The 12,194-nt window shown below is 51.1% G+C and overlaps 1 protein-coding gene across 1 annotated transcript in view; it reads left to right on the top strand.

The window, feature by feature from the left end:
* Positions 1 to 4,902, top strand: part of LOC147628062 (protein PHYTOCHROME-DEPENDENT LATE-FLOWERING-like) — a 40,312-nt gene extending 35,410 nt beyond the window's left edge. Inside the window, exons 6-12 of the mRNA XM_086815030.1 lie at positions 754 to 924; positions 1,021 to 1,110; positions 1,213 to 2,210; positions 2,296 to 2,516; positions 2,595 to 2,740; positions 2,832 to 2,870; positions 3,020 to 4,902. Of these exons, the coding sequence (XP_086671156.1) occupies positions 754 to 924; positions 1,021 to 1,110; positions 1,213 to 2,210; positions 2,296 to 2,516; positions 2,595 to 2,740; positions 2,832 to 2,870; positions 3,020 to 4,594 (3,240 nt within the window). The 3' untranslated portion in view covers positions 4,595 to 4,902. The remainder of the gene's footprint in view (positions 1 to 753; positions 925 to 1,020; positions 1,111 to 1,212; positions 2,211 to 2,295; positions 2,517 to 2,594; positions 2,741 to 2,831; positions 2,871 to 3,019) is intronic.
* The last annotated feature ends 7,292 nt before the right edge of the window (positions 4,903 to 12,194 follow it).

Raw genomic sequence — 12,194 nt, 5'->3', positions numbered from 1 at the left:
TGAAGCTTGTATCTCGAGGAATCCTTGGTAATACAATCATATTACAAGGGGGGTCGCCCCTATTTCTAGTGTCATTTAAATTTCAGCATTGCTATCTTGTTTGGTTTTGGTGCCATTTCATCTTGTTTAATAGTAATAACAGTTTAAGTGTGGCAAAATTGTGCTCAACCCCATCTGCAACAATTACATATGTAGCTAGTTTCGCACAGTTTTTTCTTTTGCATGGTTCAGTATGCATCATGGACACATTGTACTGGCATAACTAGGGTCAGAGTAGAGCCAAAAAATTTACCCGATGGAGGCTATGTGAGTTTGCATAAGGGTAGAATAGGACAGACAAAGACCACCCAAGTTGGGGAAGAAGCATGTAGCCAAGCTCATAAGCAAAGATGTTGACTCAGCCAGCTCAGTTGGGATACTGTGCGCAGCAGGAGAATTGGTGCGCCTGAGTGGCAGGGGGAGTAGGGTTGTTTGGGAGGCATGATGCAGGCGATAGTTGCGGCGTAGCCACAGTGCAGCAGTTTTCTACCTGGAATTCTTAGCAGGTTTTATAATGCAAATTTCAACCATGGAAAAATGTCTCTTTGTATCTAGTATGTTTGGGAACATCTATGCAGCAATTCGTCTTTCCCAACCAGTTGTGGGTTATTGGTAGCCATGCTCTCTCTATTTGGGGGAACCCATTAAAAGCAGTGAATTATGGGTATATTCTTAATGTTCTGATTGATACTAAGCACGGTTCTTATACCACAGATACTGGATTACTGTGTTAATGCCCCACCTTCTGCCGATACTATGCCGATTGTGTCATCTACTGACTGGATGCCAGTGGTGTACAACATCACTCTACGACCTACTATCGAGTATATTGTGAAAGAGATTTCCTCAATGGTAGACGAGAAATGGACTTACAAGGACCTCATGGTAAGTGCAGTTTCTCTCGAGCTTTTAGAGTGGCGTTAAACGGGAAAGTTGTGTGTTGCCTAAAAGATGGCTCTTTGTTTTTTAAATTGTTGTCAGGAGGTTGAATCAAGAATCTTAAAGACCACCTGGCCTGCATTGCACCTTGATCCAAATCACAAATCCAACCAAGTGGAAAATAACTCCATGGTAAATGACTTGGTCTGTTCTTCATCATTCAAACACATCTTTAATGTCAAGGAAGCCTGACTTTAGGTGTTCTTATTTTGGTGTCTTATGCATGATGTGAAGCTTTGTTCTGGTCAGAAGATTTTCAAGCATTATAGAACGCGCAAGGGAGCATTGTTAAATCGACGGTTACGATTAGCAGCTTCAGCAAAGGCTATGGTCAAAGCGGGTAGTCTAGCCAACAGCAAGAAAGTGTCATTTGAAATGGTGCCGAAAAGGCTAATTGGTGAAGCGGATTCAGAGGCCATGATGTCAAGGACACCCAAGTTGCATGAACCAACTGAGCTCATCCCTATAAGTAAATTGTCTAACCTTGGGAAGAGGGATATCAGAGATGTTGGGGGATTGAAGCCCCAGATAAAACAACCAAAGCAAGAGCCGGCTAATTTAGATATGTTGCAGACTCAAGCAGACAAAACTGCACTTAGATCTGGCCATCAGCTGATGATGGATCAACAGCATCCTGCTGATGCTCTTAACTCTCAACCACCATCTCATGGGTGTTCAGGACAGGATGTTGGAAGGCCCGAAGTTTTGTCTCCTCAGTCATGGCAGGGCTTCAGTCCACGGGGTGAGAGAGACAAACAGGACGAATTGATGCACAGGGAAAAAATCGTACTTAGCCCTAAGGTGTCGCAGAAGATACTTATACAAGAGTTCTCCAATGAGGTCTCTCACATGCTACCAACATCTGTGCAGAATACTGCCGTTGTTGGTCCATCTTCTTTACCATCAGGTTTGGTCCAGCCAAAAGACAAGTTGCACGCTCACGCCGCAATTGCTGGTGGATCCGGACTATCCGATTCATTGCTGCAAATGCAGCAGTTATCTGCCAACCAGCAACTGTCGAGGCGAAGAGCAAATTCTCTTCCAAAGACCCCTACAAGCACTTCTGGTGTAGCATCTCCAGGAAGCACCTCAAACTCTGGTGGGATGGCAAGTATCAACAGCCCTTCTACTGCAAACATGCCTGGTTTAAAAGGAGAACCATCTGTTTTAGTTCCAGGGCCAAAGAAAGAGCCAATGGATAATTTCGCAGCCTTACTGTCAGTGGCTCAAAGGTATGTGCCATCTCCACTTGTATGTGCTAATCTAATGCCGCCTTTGAGATATTGAGCTAATTTTGAGTTTGGATGGAGCATGTAGGTATGGGCTTCCAGTGAAGAAGAGAAAAACTGAGCAATTGCCAGACATCAAGAAAACATCTCCTTCTTGGCAGTTACTTTTAGTTGCTCTTGCAAGCCCTGCAAGTGATGAGGTTGTTAAGAACCCCCGAGGCCAGAGAAACATGGCTGATTCACTAGTCGGAGGCAATGTAAACATTCGCAAGACTCGATACTTACAGTTTCAGCGTCAAGTATTCCAAGGTCTCTACAGATGCAAACTTCATAAGAAGCTAAGATTCATTTTTTGGGGGTTTATTGATGTAAGGAGCATATGTGCAGGCTCCCAGTTTCGCCGTGTTCGTGTTCGGCTAGTGATGTGTGAACGAGCTAAGGATGCCATGGTCGAATCCGTTGTGCAGTTTGGGGATGATCAAGATGATGAAAACTCAGTCCCACATCATTTCCTTCCTGCGATGGTCAATGCTGTAAGTTCACATGTTTTTGAAGCCAACGAGTTGTCCCACACATACATTCCATATGTAGCATACTAAGGAGTTTCTGATTTGTTGTGTGCAGTTTGCTGCAGATCTCTTTGCAAACCAGTTTTGTGCACTTGTAAGAAAGAAATCTCATACTGTATACTTGCAAACACCTGTGATTCATCTACTCATAGTTTAGAGCAATTCAATCCCAATTCATCAATTTGCGCATTTTTATCCCTCAGAGTTGGGTTTCGTACTGACCATAGCCTCTACCGGGTGCAGATGGAGAAAGATGGGTTTGAGCTAGTAGATGATCACGTTCAACCGAACATGCCACTTGCCAATGCACCTATGAACGCAGCTTGTAATGCTCAGCCAATGCCAGCTGGCAGTTCAACTCTTGGAAACAATATAGGGCAGTTATCTTCTCAACGTTCCGTTGTGAATCAGCACATGCCAGCCATGGCAGCCGTGGGTGGAATTACTGGGATGATGCCCTCATCACATCCGGCTTCTCCAGCTCCCCTTGCTGCAACCCGCATGCCCCCACCAGGAAACATACCAAGTCGGCAATTTTCTGCGAGTTATTTAGGCCAGGGTGGACTAGGCTCTTCAGCTAATCCCTTGCACCTTGATGGCACCACGTCTCAACTCAGTGCGTTGCCACACCAGCAGCCACACATCCAACGTGAGCAACAGCTTGTAACTCCAACGCAGCTTGCTCGGTTGAATCAGAACTCAGCACAGCAGCTTAATCCACAGATGGTAGCGAATCCTGGTCAATTGCAGCAGTTCTTGTTGCAACAACAGCAGCAACAACGGCAACAAGCACAAACATCAGCAGTGTTTCAAAGGAAGTTGATGGGGATGGGAAGCTTGGGGCCCATGGGGAATTTTGGAGGAATGGGCATACCTGTGAGTGGTGGAACACAAGGCGGCCTTGGAAGCATGGTGGGGCTCAATGGCATGAATAATGTAGCAGGCATGGCAGGAATGAACAATGTATCAGCATCTATGAGTGGTATTTCAAGTCTTGGTAATATTGGACAGCTACCAGGCATGGTAGCCATGGGCCAAAGTGCAGGATTGAGTAGTCTCATAGGGCAACAGCTTCGTCCAGGGAATTTATCTGCCGCCCAAATGGCAGTGTTGTCCTCCAAGAGGCACCTTGTGCAGGGGCGGGGTGGTCGTCCTGTCACTGTAGCTAATGCAGCCGGAAGGAATCCTGTAGACAATCTTTCAACCATTAATGCTTCCAATCAATTACACATGTCAGCTGGCTTGCCAATGATCGGACTGTCCTCGGGTAGGTTGGGAAAGGCTGGTCTTACCCCAATACAGCATGTGCCAGGTACAAGCATGGGAAGCCCAAAAGTAGTCACATCCAGTGTGCCTTCTATTGCTGGGCAGCCTTTTTATATGAATTCTCAACAGTTGAGCTCACAGCAGCAGTTGAACCTGCAAGAGCTCAACTTGTCGCCTCAAAATACTACTCAGCAGTCACAATTGACACCCTCACAGCAAGCAGGTTTACAACAGCAACAGCAACAGCAACAGCAACAGCAACAGCAGCCACAACAACCATCAAACTTACAACAGCAACTTAATCCACAACAGCTGAAGAGTTCTCAGCTTCTCAGCCCAGAATCATCAGGGAATTCTCAGCTACAACAGCAGCAGAAAACTACTTCTCAAAGTGAAGTCAGCCCTAGTACACACAAACTCAATCCACAACAAGTTAGTAGCAGTAGTCATCAACAGTTAGTAGCAGGGGACCTTGAGTCGGTAGTCGGAGGCCCAGCGAGCCCACAGCTCAGCTCTCAAAACCTGGAAACTGTAACAAGCTCCTCAATGTAAATACCTGCTGCATGTATTTGGTAGGGACCTTCAGTCTGTTACTGCATGCCCACAACTCCTACAGCTCAGCTTTCTGAATCTGGGAATTGTAACAAGATTTTCTATGTAGATACCAATGGCATGCATCGAATTTTTGCAGCAGATAAGAGATTTAACAATCTTCACTACCAAGCACCAACCTTGGCAATGTCCTTTGAACATTGATTGTTCTGCAGCAGGTTGTCTGCATTTAATTCTTTTACGAAGTGTCACGTGGGCTGATCTGTAGCTTTCTATAGTTTTATTTTCATCATTGTGCCTTGAAATGTTTCACATATTGGAGTTTGCCTGTTGCAGAACTTGAGGAGTCAATATACTGTTCCCACAGTTGATTTCAATGGCTGCACATAAAGCATTGGTAGGTAAAGCATTATTAAGAATCACAAATGCACTATTTGAGCAGGCCGTTGGTCGTGTGTGCGTGGAGAAATCACTTCAAGAGTTGTGTGGAGCACGATTAGGCTGTCCTCTCCTCCCACCCTTTTTGGGCTCTTTATATAGATGAGTTGGCAGTTCTCATTGACAGATGCGGTGGCAAGATCTCTACTTTAGCTGAGATGGTAGTCTCTCTTTCTATTCCATGCAACAATAGCATAGCTCTATTGTTACACACAGCAGAAGGTTTGCAGAGACACTTGGATGCATTACTCTCAATTTAAAGGGAGTGTTAACCTTGCCAAGATAGGTCGGCAAGATAGGTCATGGCCTTCCATAAAAGTTATTGGGGGCTGCAAAAATACATTTTACATTCGAGGGTAAGTAACTAGAAGTACTGAGGGAGAACCAACACAGAAGTGGTGTCCTTGGCCTCCGTCTTGGCCCGTTGGCACGGCTCAATCCATATCTTGACATTCCACACAAATCTGACTTCACTGGCCCGGCCCCATCAAGGCCTGTCGGCTCGGCGTGACCTTTTTGCCATTTTCCCCGTTCTTGTTGTTTTCGCTGTTCTCACCGTTTCCCAACCGTAACTTCACCGTTTGCCCGACGAGCCCCCTTTCAGGGTGAGGGAGGGCCAACCCTCGTGGGGACGCGGCCTGTTGAAAACGCCGCTTGCACCAGGGGCAAAGGCGTGCCTACCTGCGTGTGTGAGTGCTGGACGTGCCTCATGGTCAAGTCTTGCCTCATGAGTCAGACTATCATCCCATAATATACACCCCCTCTTTCAAAAAAATTGATGTCCATGTCAATTTACTAAGTTCGATTTTCACATTGAGGGAATGCGTGCCAAGTGCTTCTAGACGTGCCTCATGGTCAAGTCTTACCTCATGAGTGAGACTATCATCCCATAATATACACCCCCCCTTTCAAAAAAATTGACGTCCACGTCAATTTACTAAGTTCGATTTTCACATTGAGGGAATGCGTGTCAAGTGCTTCTGATAGTTGCCCCCAACCCCCCCCCCCCCCCCCCTCCCCTCTCTTCTAATGAAGGAGTTTACATTTATATCATATATTCGCGGGCGGTCTTAACCTTGTCTTATAGCCAAGCTGAGGCCAGTGTCTTAACCCGATTACAAGTGCATGTTTTTGGTATTTACAATTTTTGAATAAAGTTTAGACTTAAGTTCCCCTGAATTTGAAGTCTCCCGATTCCCCACAAAAGTTGGCGAGGTTATCTACATAGCCCTGCCGTGATTACCTTAGACAATGCAGCTTGCCCGGAATGCAGAAGTCTTCAAAGAAGTAGATTTGTCCGCCGAGTTGACACCAACTGGGTTGCAACATCTTGCTCCGAATATGACCCTGCACTCCTTTTTTTTTTTTTTCCCGAGAAAAGATCCTTTCATTAGTTATGTAAAAACGCCCGTAGGGCTACAAAAGATCTCTCCTGCTCCTAAGAGAGAGAAGAGCAGTGAATACATCATGGCAGTCCGGGAGACTCTCCCTAGGTGCTGCAAAATACAAGCATCAGTATAAAGAACTGAGCGGCTAAATCATACAATAGGGGGGGGGAAGAGCCAAACAGGTGGCCTGGAGTGCCAACGGGGGGATCCCGTGTGTAGGGTGTAGAACGGGCCGCAGCGCCAAGTGGTGTGAAAGGCCTGGCGCCGTAAGATCGCCTCATCCGAGTCTCCCCGGATGCGGTCGTACTGTCCTCGCAGGGTGTGGATCAACTCCTGCCAAATCCCCCGAACAGTCTCTGCTGGTGGCTCTAATCTCCCCTCAAAGGCCGTAAAGCACCGGGCCCTCCAGGTGAACCAGATGGTGAGGCTGCTGAGGAGCTCCCATCGTAAATCCCTCTCCTGTGTCCAGCTGGCGGACGAGAAATCCGGTGCTGGAACCAGGCGAGGCTGGCCCCTAATAAATCTGATGGCTTGACTGCCCTGCTCCATCTCATAGCCCATAGCAGGCCCTGACGAAGTCGACCAAGCAGCGGCACCCCACGTAAACATACCCTCTGGAGAGAGGGGGGCCAGAATACGCAGCATCCGCAGCCAAATCTGCTGTGCCTGAGGGCAGTCCCAAAGGCAATGTCTCTGTGTCTCCATAGGGTGGCCGCATCGGACGCAGGCCGCCGGAAGACCGCTGTAAACAAGCCAAGTGCCAACTGCTGAGCCCCTGTGGGCGACCAGCCACTGAAAAGCCGAGATCCTGCGGGCCTGTCGACTAGCCCAGAGCCGAGCCCAGAAATCCTCCAGGAACTCCTGTGAGAGTCCCTGCAATCGCCAATGCCCCGCTGCCGCTGGAGAAACCGTCCTCCTCGCCGTCAAAATATGCCGTCCCAGCCGAACAGTATACTGGAAAAAGGTGATCTCTGTGGCCTCAAGGGATGCATAAGGATCATGCCACTCGTACTCCCCGGGGTCCCACTGTAGCCGGGCCAAGGGGCGCGCTGCATATGCCCATATGCGCCAATCCGGGAGCACATCAGCAGGGTCGGGGTCAATATGCCACTTTCGAGAAGCGGCAGCCACTACCCGAATCCTCTGAAAGGTGCACTCTGCAACCAAAGGCGACTCCACCTCCACTCTCTGGAGTCTGCCCTCATCCTGAATCTCATAATAGAGGCATCTGCCATCCTCAGTGCTAGCTCTGACAGCAATCAGGATCTCCAACTGTGTAAAGGCTCCCATCCACCGTGGGGACACTGGCTCGAGAGGTGTGAACCACTCCTCTGTAAGTGCCTCCTGAATATCATCCCTCATAATCAACCCCCCTCTGAAGTGACTCAGCCTCTCCACCTGGGTCTCCTCTGGTAGACTGCAGAAAGCCTGCCAGTCTCCAAAACTACGAGCTGGGCCTGCCGCTAAAGGTCCCCAGGCTAGACGAGGCCGAGAACCCAGCATATGACCCTGCTCCATACGAACCGCTGGGCTCCAGATGAGCGGCTGCCTCGCCCGCTCCTCAACACAAGAAGGAGGCCGCTGAGAGAGCCCCGGTCTTAGCAGCTCCCAAGCTCTCAGGATACTCAAAGCAAATCTGTCCTCCCATCCTCTACTGAGGCCTGTCCTCCTCATCTCTATGAAGATCCAACGAATCTCTGGTGCCCAAGTACCCCCTGCAGGGGGCGCCCGAGCCTGCAGTCGCTGCAAGAGGAGCTCTTTCCAAGGCTCAGCGCCTGGAAGCAACCCCCGAACAATAAGCTTCCCCAATAAGGCTCTACTCTGATCGACTGGATCTATAATGCCCAAACCGCCCTGAGCCAGCGGAAGTGTAATAACTGCCCATGCAACCTTTGCCCGAGCTGGCTGACCGTCCCGCCCAGACCACAGAAAGTTCCTGATCAGCCTCTGTACCTGGCTGATGCAAGAGCTCGAGAAAATCCAGCAAGACGTAATGTACCACATGGTCGCTAACAGCACCTGATTTGCCACCACCACCCTCCCAGCCAAGGATAGTCGAGCTGTACTCCAATACAATAGCTTCTTCCGAATGCTCAGAAGAAGCGGGGCAATCTGCTGCTCAGGTGACAAATCGAGGCCAATCTGGCATCCCAAATACCGCACTGCTGTGCCTGGAGGAATCCATCTAAAACCGGGGTCCGGGCTCCATGCCGGAGTGGGAGCACTACTGATCCAAAAGGCCACTGTCTTGCGCCAATTGATCAATGCTCCCGAAGCTGCACTAAAAACCTGGAGTGACTGCTCTGCCCGAATAAGATTGGCCTCTTGGCCATGCAAAAATAAGCCCGTGTCGTCTGCAAACTCAGCATCAAGCAAATCCTCCCCCCGGACTGGGAGCTGAAGTCCTCTCAAACCAACCTCCTCTGCCGTCAAATACATACTCATAGCCTCCGCAAAGAAGAGAAAAAGGAAAGGGGCGAGAGGACACCCCTGACGGACTGATTTGGTCAGCTCAAAACTCGGCCCCCGACCTCCTGCAATCAGCACCTGGCTGCGAGCTGTGGAATACAGAGCTGCCACCCCTCTGATCCATCCTGGCTCAAAGCCCAGGCGAAGCATAGTGCCCTCTAAGAATCCCCAATCAACTCTATCGTATGCCTTCTCAAAATCGAGAAGCATCACGACCAAGTCCTCGCCAAGAAACCTAGCTCGGGCCGTCGCCTCCCAGAAAGTAAAGATGTTGTCAAGGATACTGCGCTCCTTGACAAATCCTGTCTGAGTAGCATGAATCAACTCCCCCAGGAAGGGCTGGATCCTCAAACTCAAGGCCTTTGCTAAGACCTTGTAGACAGTATTGAGGATCGTAATAGGCCTCCAATGCCGAATGTCATCTGATACTCCCTCCCCCTTGGGGATAAGATAGATCAAGCTCTCTGAAAAGCTCTGCGGCATCACCCCAGTGTCCAAAACATGCTGAAAGCCCCTGCGAGGCCTGGCCCCAAAAGGTCCCAATAGCGCATAAAAAAGGACGGCGTCAGTCCGTCCTCCCCTGGGCAACTATGTCGCGGCAGGACCCTCAAGGCCTCGGCAAGCTCAATCTCTAACAGAGGCGCACCTAGAACTGTACGCATATGGTCTGTGACCCTCCTCTGCACATGGGCCCACACAGTCTGTCTGCAAACATCTCGATCCTCAGTGGCTGGCTCCGCTGAAAGCAGGTCACTATAAAAAGCAGTGGCAATGGCTCTGATCTCCCCGAGCTCAGTAGCTATCGATCCATCCGGTCTACCAAGCTGGCGGACTCCTGCTCGCGCATGACGGGGTCCAGTGATCTCAAAAAACTCCCTAGTCACTCTATCACCAAGCTGCGTCCACTGAGAGGCCTGACGACGATAGTAAAACTCATGTCTCTGCTCCTCTACCTCTCTAACCTCCTGGCGTGCCTGGCTCAGCTGGGACGCCACCCACTCACATGCAGGCTGCTGCTCCTGAAGGCGCTGTAGCGAAGCAAGACTGCGTCTCAGCTGTTGCTCCCGCTCGCGAATCTCTCCCAGTCGTGTCAAAGCTGCAGCGTGTAGAAAAGAGCTAAGATCAATGAGTCCCTGGGCACACTGGCCCGCTGCATCCTGGTCAGAGCACTGACTATCATGCCAGATCCTCTCAATGTCCTCAGCGAGACTGGGATCTGCAAGTACCCTCTCTGGGATCCTCAACTGCAAGCTGGGCTCCCGTGTCCCCTCCTCCAATGTCAATATAACTGGCGCATGATCTGAAAATGAGGTGCCAGCGAGAATGCCGACGGAGCCCCCTCGCTCCCCTAACCAATCGCCCACATAAAAGCGATCAATCCGTGATAGATTAGTCCCTCCCTGCCGGCGATCCGACCGAGAGAAACTAAGACTGTCCTGAGACCGGGAGAAAGCCCCATGCTGCCATGCATCAGTGATCCTCAGTGACATGCAAAACCGGTCCCAAGCTGCAAGCTCCGTGCCGTGCACTGTAACATGACTGCCTCCCACCCTATCTGCCGGGTCCTCAAGCATGTTGAAGTCTCCCCCAACACACCAATGTGCGGCCTCTGGCAATGCATCTGTAACCTGAGTCCAGAACTCTGCTCTGGCACTAGCATGATTGGGCGCATAGATGTTGAGCACACCCAATAGCTCATCATGCATCCTCAGAATGACATACTGTGCTCTACCAGGCACAATGATCCCTCGATCCACAATGGCCTGCCGCCATACATCTGCAATAACCATGCATACTCCTCCCTGTCCACCCAAAGGACCAAACCCTGCAGACCAAAAAGTGTCCCATCTACCAGGCATCACCGAACCATATCTCCGGATCCTGCTCTCACCCAAGTGGTGCTCCTGCATCATCAAAATGTCAATGCTGCCACCAACCAGGCATCTCTGAAGCTCCTGCCTCAAGCAACCTCGATAGCGTATAAAGTGTGCTCCGCCAAGGCCCTGTACATTCCATGAGATGATCCTCATGGATGCCCTGCTGAGGTGGATGCTGTCTCAGCCGTACGGCGGGCCTTCGCAAGCGGCTTGGATGGAGAGTAGTCCCCATCCGAACGGCTGCGAATCTGCCCACCCGGTGTACTGCAAGAATCCCGGATCAGGCGCCAGTGGTTGTGGCCCATGGCGACTGCCTCCTGCTCTGACAGAGAAACCTCGTGTATACTCACATATCCAGGGTCGCGTGCCAAGTTTGCCACTATGCGCACGACCAAATGCCGAATCCCTGAGGTATCCACACTCCCGGGATCCAAGAAAAAATGAGCCAACTCCCAAAGTCGGCCTATCACATCAGTCACCTCCAGATCGCTCATGTGGTGAGAAAACTCAACTGCTTGAGTCTTCAAAGTGCTGAGAGCGAGCTCTAGAGTCCACTCCCGATCACAAGGTCCACATAGAGGGAACGAGAAGGCCACCGCTGAGTCTAGTGCCTCCTCCCCGCGGGCCGGAGGTATCACTACATGAACTCGAATGGGTGCTGGCTCATGGGGGCCCTCTGCTCCAAAAAGCCGTGTAAAGGTATAATCAAAGGCCTCCGAGCGCTGTCTAATGCCAAGGCGACTCAGCCGACTGCGGATAGATGAAATCCGTGAGGCCCTAATCGGCATAGGTCTCCTCTGTGATGCTCGAGCGAGGTCAGTGCTCAGCGCTCTCCGGACTGCAGGTGAGCGCCAGGGAACTGCCAGGGTCTCCCGGGAAGGTGAGGCGGGCGGAGGGGGAGGAAGGGGAGGCGAGGGAGGTGGAGAGGGAGCCGCTGCCGAAACCGGAGCGGGGGCGGGAGGAGGCGAAGGTGGAAGCGAGGCGGTGGGAGGGGACGGGGGTGGGGGGGGTGGAGGAGGGGGAGCTGGCATCTCCTGGTCCTCGGTCGCTGCAGGGGTCTCCTCCTGAAGGGGAGCAAAGCTGTTCCTCACGGGAACCCTGTGAGGCTGAGACTGTGGCTGCTGCTGCAGCGGTCTCTGTGCGTGCTGCTCTGGCTGTCTCCCTCGGCGGCGCCCCTGTCCAGGCTGCCACTCCGAGGTCTCTGTGGCCTGAGCAGGTGTCCCTGAGGCAGCCTGCCGAGCCGAATCTGTGGGCGGGCCATCAGTAGCCTGCTGCTGTGGTGAGGGTCGAGGTCTCCTGCGAGGGCAGGCCTTGGCCAGATGACCGACCTGCCTGCAAATGAAGCACTGGTTCGGGAGCCCCGAGAACTCCACTCTCTGATCTATCCACCCCCCCCCCCCCTATCCTAGGTAGCTGAATGACCTTAGG

This window comes from Cibotium barometz, chromosome 20 (genome assembly GCF_041138505.1).
Source record: "Cibotium barometz isolate CiBa-2024 chromosome 20, ASM4113850v1, whole genome shotgun sequence".
NCBI lineage: Eukaryota > Viridiplantae > Streptophyta > Polypodiopsida > Cyatheales > Cibotiaceae > Cibotium > Cibotium barometz.
Note: the sequence above shows the minus strand (reverse complement) of the source record. Positions and strands in the feature narration are given on the sequence as shown.